The sequence below is a fragment of the Mytilus edulis genome, chromosome 9 (assembly GCF_963676685.1).
Source record: "Mytilus edulis chromosome 9, xbMytEdul2.2, whole genome shotgun sequence".
In the NCBI taxonomy this organism is placed as follows: Eukaryota; Metazoa; Mollusca; class Bivalvia; order Mytilida; family Mytilidae; genus Mytilus; species Mytilus edulis.
Genome location: NC_092352.1, coordinates 69805208 through 69812513, shown reverse-complemented (window position 1 = coordinate 69812513; position 7306 = coordinate 69805208). Strand labels below are relative to the sequence as shown.

Here is a 7306-nt window from a genome sequence, read left to right as displayed (position 1 = left end):
TGCTACATTTGATAAAACAACGAAAACTTCGCTACCTTCTGTATTATTGAGTATCGAACATATGTTCCACAGTGTAACAAATAGCGAACCATACAGTAGTGCTCCCAAAATTGTACCAGGGGTTACGTTTGGTGGAAATATTTCATCATATGCTGTCAGTGTTACTGTATCGCGATCATATAGACAAAAAATTACATTTGCATACAATGGATCACATATCTGTGCTACTGCGCAACATCGTCTAGAAACCGATACCTGCTGGGGTCGTTCCTCAACTGGATGTTACAATAAAACAACAACATGCGACTCTACCTGTTTTCTGTCAAACGAATACTATAAACGACATACTATAAATCTTTTTGACAGTTTAACGTCAAGTTCTAGTTTTGGAACTTGGACAGAGTCAGACTGGTTATCAATGTATACGACATCAAACAAACAACTAGAATGTTTCCATAGAGACGAGGGCTTCTACAGGTTCGAAAATAATCAGTACCTTGAAGAACCGAACTTACCTCGCGTTACATGTTCAATAGGGCAACGTTGTCGAATCACACTAGGAAAATATCTCCCTTCGTCCTTCCCAAAAGCATATGTAGGATGTGAAAAGGATAACGGACACTATGGTGGCTGTGAACAAGAACATGAAGTATGCAGCACCTGGCAGACATCACCAGATGGAAATAGAATAAGATGGGCTCTAATGTGTAAATACTGTTGCAATGAGAGTTTGTGTAACAACCCCACGAAATGCAGTAATTTAGATTGCGATCTAACTTCGAAAATGAGTCATGGAAATCGTGTGTTTTTGTTGTGGTTACCGTTTTATACTTATTTAAAGAATAGAACTGAACAGGTCGTCTATCTATGATAATAACCCTTATAATGGACTGTGAATAGATCCTGTTTTTAGTTGTAATCTCTGTCCGGTTTTTTTAAGTTTAACTGTAGTCGGTCCTGCCTTTTTTTATTAGTTTATCCTTCACAAACATTGTCATCCTCCCTTTTTGTATGCTTTTTTTCAAATTTCATCCTAACATCCACCCTTCCGTAAAAAAGTTATACAGATAATCCTACAGAAGAGTATTTTCACAAATAAGTACTAAAACACGAATCAAATCTTTTCTCTCAATGCTTGAAGCAAAAATTCATTCAAAAAATTATGTATACGTACAAAATATTCCATAATTTAAAGTAAGAATAAAAATATTCCATAATTTAAAGTAAGAATACAATTAAATTGATAAAATATGTTTAAGACAAGTTGCTGTCTTTAAAAAAAAGAAAAGCAATACATGAACCTTAGACCGCTGACTGCCGGGTCACTAAAAGATTGTTTGCTGAATTTGTGTTTGCTTTTGAATTGAAATAATTGACTGTCAATAGAAGAAGCCAGTTGAAAGTATATATTTACAGCTTCTCTTTGAATAGTTATTTTAAAGCTCGACTATTTTATTTATTACTTGGGAATGTACATAATTTTTCCGATTATAACCATTTGGCAAATCATAATTTCTACTAACCGGATGACTTATGCAAATTGCACAAACCTATCGCAATATAAATGTATGCACTCAGTTTGCTTTGTAATCTGGAATTCTGGATTCATTTATTTTTATCTATCATATCTTTATATTTTGTTTCCTACATGAATGCCTTTATATTCTCAACTCGTATTGAAGCTGTCTTTACTCATGGTATAGATGTTGTATGCGGCGAAACCTGTGGCATGCAATTGATTGGGGACCCATAAAACATCTCAAATTTTAAGGATTTCCTGATTTTACTTAAATCCATTCAAACATTCTACAGGAAAACTTAGTTTTGCCGAAGAATTTCTTAATTCAGAAGTTTATGAATACCTGTACACACTTTCAAAAGTAACCAATTTAAATAAAAAGGTATGTAGATGTAAAAAGATACCAGAATTAAAATGATGTACACCAGACACGAGTTAAGTCTACAAAAAAAGCATCAGTGACGCTCGAATGAAAAAAGTTAAAAGGCTAAATACATTACAAAGTAAAGGAATCTATTCCTTGGGTAGACAATCCTTAGCTTTTCGAAAAGGTCAAAGTTTATAATAGGACAGTGACTCAAAAAAGAAACAAAAGAGAAACAACTCGGAAGTCAGAATACCGTGAGTAATGATGACCGTGCTTGAAAGTCACATGTAAAGCTCATTCTGCCGTGTCCTGAATTTAGATAACAAAAACGAAAATAAGCTTTCACGAGTGTTATTGCATGCAAGTAGTATTTTAGCGCACGAAATAGTAAATAGAAAGCATCGCACTGATACTCAGGAAAAGAATACTATGGTGGCCGGATGCAGCCATTTCGCCTTTTCGCGTTTTCTCCTTTCTCCTTTCAACTTTCACGCGAAATCGAGAAATCGGGAAATCGGGAAATCGAGAAATCGAGAAAGCGAAATCGAGGAATCGAGAAATCGAGAAATCGGGAAATCGGGAAATCGAGAAAGCGAAATCGAGATATCGAGAAAATGAGAAATCGGAAAATCGAGAAATCGAGAAATCGAGAAATCGAGAAATCGGGAAATCGGGAAATCGAGAAAGCAAAAACGCGAAATCGAATCTGAACCGGAAGGGGAGAAAAGAACAATTTAGTTACTCATTTGTCCTTTATTTAATATAATCGATTGCATGTGTAGTATGATACAACAATACCTAATTCAAAGAAAAATGGAAGAATTTGAATAATGATGGATGAAATAATACTAGAATCTACTGAAAGCTATACGGACACTTTCATTTTGATTTGCTTTAAATTAAATTATCAACCTTTCTCTTTGCGACAAAATACATTCTCGTTCTGTCGATTAACAACCCCGTTAGTTTCACGTATATTAATGTGGTATATTATACTACAAGGATATAATTTTGTAAAAGCAGCTGAATGCTTGAATCACATTCTATTGTTAAAGAAATAGCTAGCTTCTCAATTCTCAAAAAAAATGTTTGTCAAACTGCTATATATCCAATGAATTTTTTGTGATAAAGTGTGTGGTTCATGGTTTTTTTTTTAATGTGACTGTGAGAGTTGAAGCTATTAAACCAAGAGTTCCAAATGGTGAAGTTGAAATCATCCCTTCGTAAATTTTACGGACGCCATCACGAGTTGGTTGACCGTTATGGAATAACCGTTTCACAAATATTATCGGATATGTTCCTTACGTCGTAACTACAATCCCCTTCCCTTTAATGAATATGACCTACCGAATTAGACTATTTACGGGATTTGTAATCACTTAAGCAACACGACGGGTGCCACATGTGGAGCAGGATCTGCTTACCCTTCCGGAGCACCTGAGATCACCCCTAGTTTTTGGTGGGGTTCGTGTTGTTTATTCTTTAGTTTTCTATGTTGTGTCGTGTGTACTACTGTTTTTCTGTTCGTCTTTTTATTTTTAGCCATGGCGTTGTCAGTTTGTTTTAGATTTATGAGTTTGACTGTCCCTTTGGTATCTTTCGTCCCTCTTTTTGAACACATGCTCATCGGTTTCGTTAGCTGCATCTGAATGTTGTTTGTCTTATCACTATGTTCAGACTAGAATAAATGTTATATTCAAGTTATTAAATATCCCGGCCAGGCGCGGATCCAGAGGGGGGGTTCCGGCGGTTGGACCCCCCCCCATTTTTTTGGACGATCAATGCATTTGAATGGGGACATGCAATTTGTCCTGGGTTAGGAACCCCCCTTTTTAAAATGGCTGGATCCGCCCCTGCCGGTCAACCCCATATGTTTATCTCAAAATTTCCTTTGTGTGAAAGTTGTTTTGTTGCTGGCTTCGTGGAAATAAACGGATCTAAGAGAAGAATTAATGGCAATTGTGTAATATAACGACATATGTGATGGCACAGACAGTAAACGTGTCTATGGTTGGTACAAAGTTAATTGAAAACAGCACGTTTAATAATTTGATGTGTCCGAAGTGAGTTTCTTGAATTACCTTCATCAGGAACATTCAAAGCCAAATATTTAAAAGCCGACGATGTGTAAGTACCGAAAAGTAAACGAGTGAACAACTTTTAAATTTTAACATACGCTAGCATTATTTTGTGTGAAATCATATCAGCTATAAACAAAGATATTTGCCTTCATGGATTCATGTTCAGAGGTTCCTTTAGAAAACACATCATGATGTCCATTTTTGTAATTGTTTTTCAATATTCATGTCTAACTTAACAAAACAATGAAATGAACTAGTACACATTTCTGTTTAGAGGTCAGCTGAAATTAAGGATTTTTCCCCCCAGGAATAGATTACCTTAGCCGTATTTGGTACAACAGTTTTTGGAAATTTGGGTCATCAATGCTTTTCAACATGTTCAATATTGTACTTGTTTGGCTTTATAACTTTTTTGGTCTGAGCGTCACTTATGAGTCTTATATAAACGAAACGCGCGTCTGGCGTATTACATTTATAATCGCTGGTACCTTTGATAACTATATAGGAAATATATATTTAACTCTTGGTTTTATTTTTTAACTATTACATAGAATCTGATCTTATTTTTAATTTTAAAGTACCGATCATTTCTTTTCTACGTTTCGGTTAATCTTGCAAAATTGACTCTGGTAAAACAACATATTTTCTTAATTTACAGATAGACAGTACAATTAATTATTATTTATAGTATTTATACGCACTTTATTTAATGATAAAAAGCAAAATCCGGAAATACATATATGTATATACACTATATATATTGCAGCAAATAAAACTGCCTTCTAGTAAACTGCGTACAATGATTTATAATATAACAATGTTTTATTACATCACAAACAACAGTCCTCGGATATCTATTTACTGGTGATTAATCGTCATCAAGGAGTGCAATTTCCCTGTTTTGTATTAGAAAAAAACCACTTTCTAAATGTTTATGTAAAAAAAAACCATTAAAATAAGAGACATAACAACAGTTTAGGATAAATTATCCCTTTAATTTGATTTTGAATTTGAATTTGATTCAGTACTGGATATCACTGGACAGGTTTAAATAATCTTAAATTTTATTATCAAAATTTTATATGATGCGTAATTTAGTGTTGACATGAATTTTCCTGTAGTTTCCGGATAATGTTGATATCTTACAAGTACTATTGAGTACATGTACCTAACAGTATAATATAAAATGTAAATAATGATAAATTAGTTCGATCATAACTGCATAAGAGTAGTAAGTAAACAACTAGAATTTCTTTTTTGTCATTGTTTCTGTAATGTACATTATTTTTTTTAAGTTCTAAAACATTCTTGACAAATTAGAAAAAATTATATGTTAAAATATTTTGATATGAGCGTCACTGATGAGTCTTATGTAGACGAAACGCGCGTCTGGCGTACTAAATTATAATCCTGGTACCTTTGATAACTAATTATATTTATGTTTCAGAAAGTGTTTACATATTCCGGAATTTACCTTGTACAATGTAATAAAAATAGTTTTATTTATTTATTTGCTAGTTATCTATAGATGATTCTAGAATTAGAATGAATTTGGTATATAAGCTAAGATTTTTGTTACTTGTTTGGTGAATAAATATCATTGTAGAAATAGTAGCGTCAATAGTATAGAAGTGATATTAGTTTATACGGATTATTTAGCAGTATTCTAATGTGATAATTTTTTTTATTTGATATGCTGTACATACTGTAAATAACCGTTATTTTTTTAAGTTGGAAAAGGATTCCGTGTTAGTCTGATTTCGCTACAATCGTAATACTAGTAGTTATGTTCGTGTTTAAAACATATTTTTCTAATTTCAGAAAAATAAAACTAACAGCTTACAAAAAGTAAAATACGATGGATAAAATTTTCTGTACGCTTGTCCTGGTACATATAACTTTGATTGCTGTATGTTCTGCCACAGCAGATGTGCCACCGATTGAGTGCAATACAACAGTTGATGAAACAACGGAAACTTCGCTACTTTTTGTAAAATTAAATATCGAACATCTGTATAGCAGTGTAACAAATGGAGTTCCATACAGTAGTGCTCCCAAAATCGTACCAGGGGTTACGTTTGGAGGAAATATTTCATCATATGTGGTCAGTGTTACTGTATCTCGTTCAAATACACAAAAAATTACATTTGCATATAATGGATCTCATATTTGTGCCTCTGCGCAACTTCGTCTAGAAACTGATACTTGCTGGAGTGGTTCCTCAACCGGATGTAACAATAAAACAACAACATGTGACTCTACTTGTTTTCTGTCAAACGAATTCTATGAACGACATACCTTGAAACTTTTTGACAGTATTACGTCAAGTTATAGTATTGGTACTTGGACTATGTCAGACTGGCTATCAGTGTATACATCATCAAACAAACAACTAGAATGTTTCCATAGAGACGAGGGCTTCTACAGATTCGAAAATAGTGAGTACATTAAAGAACCGAACTTAACTCGGGTTACTTGTCCAATAGGGCAACGTTGTCGAATCTCAATAGGGAAAGTGTTACCTTCGTCTATTCCAAAAGCATATGTGGGATGTGAAAGAGATAGCGGACACTATGATGGCTGTGAAAAGGGATGCAGCACTTGGCAGAGATCACCAACAACCGGATATAGAGAAAGATGGGGTGCTATGTGTAGATACTGTTGCAATGAGGATTTGTGTAACAGCCCCGTGAAATGCAGTAATCTAGATTGTGATTTAACTTCCACATTAACAGAAAATGATATGTCGAATTTGAGTCATAGGAATATTTGTCAATCATGTCTATTTTTTCTTGGTTTTATACCTAATTTATTCACTGATTTGAAGAATAGAAATAAACAATTCGTCTATCATGTCTATCTATGAACTCTTTAAAAATGGATAAAACTTGTTAATATTGACTATGAATACCATGTGTTAGAAAGAAAATTCGTACACTGAAGAAAATTAAATTTTTCATCATAGCTGTAACATTGAACATTGTTGAAGCAATAGTCTGTTATATTATAAAATATATATAATGTTATGAAGATTATTTTTAAGTCTAGGCTACTGACACATCTTATCTCTCGACACTTTTCATAAACATCCATCCAACACATTGTGTATCCTGTTGAACTACATTTCATAATTAAACATGTTAAAGGTAAAAGTTAATTAAAAGAGGGACGAAAGATACCAAAGGGACAGTCAAACTCATAAATCTAAAACAAACTGACAACGCCATGGCTAAAAATGAAAAAGACAAACTGTATTTGAATTACTTTGTTTTATTTTATTCATATCTTGCTATAAAATAATGATAAAATACAAAACTTTGTGAATGTTCCTGATGCGAA

At 33.4% G+C, this 7306-nt stretch overlaps 1 protein-coding gene across 1 annotated transcript; it reads left to right on the top strand.

The window, feature by feature from the left end:
* The first annotated feature begins 4907 nt into the window (after positions 1–4907).
* On the top strand, positions 4908–7130 carry LOC139488926 (uncharacterized). Its single transcript, XM_071274903.1, has 2 exons — positions 4908–5198; positions 5789–7130. Exon 2 carries the CDS (start codon positions 5826–5828, stop codon positions 6831–6833), a length of 1008 nt encoding a protein of 335 aa, XP_071131004.1. The 5' UTR covers positions 4908–5198; positions 5789–5825; the 3' UTR covers positions 6834–7130.
* Positions 7131–7306: the final 176 nt, after the last annotated feature.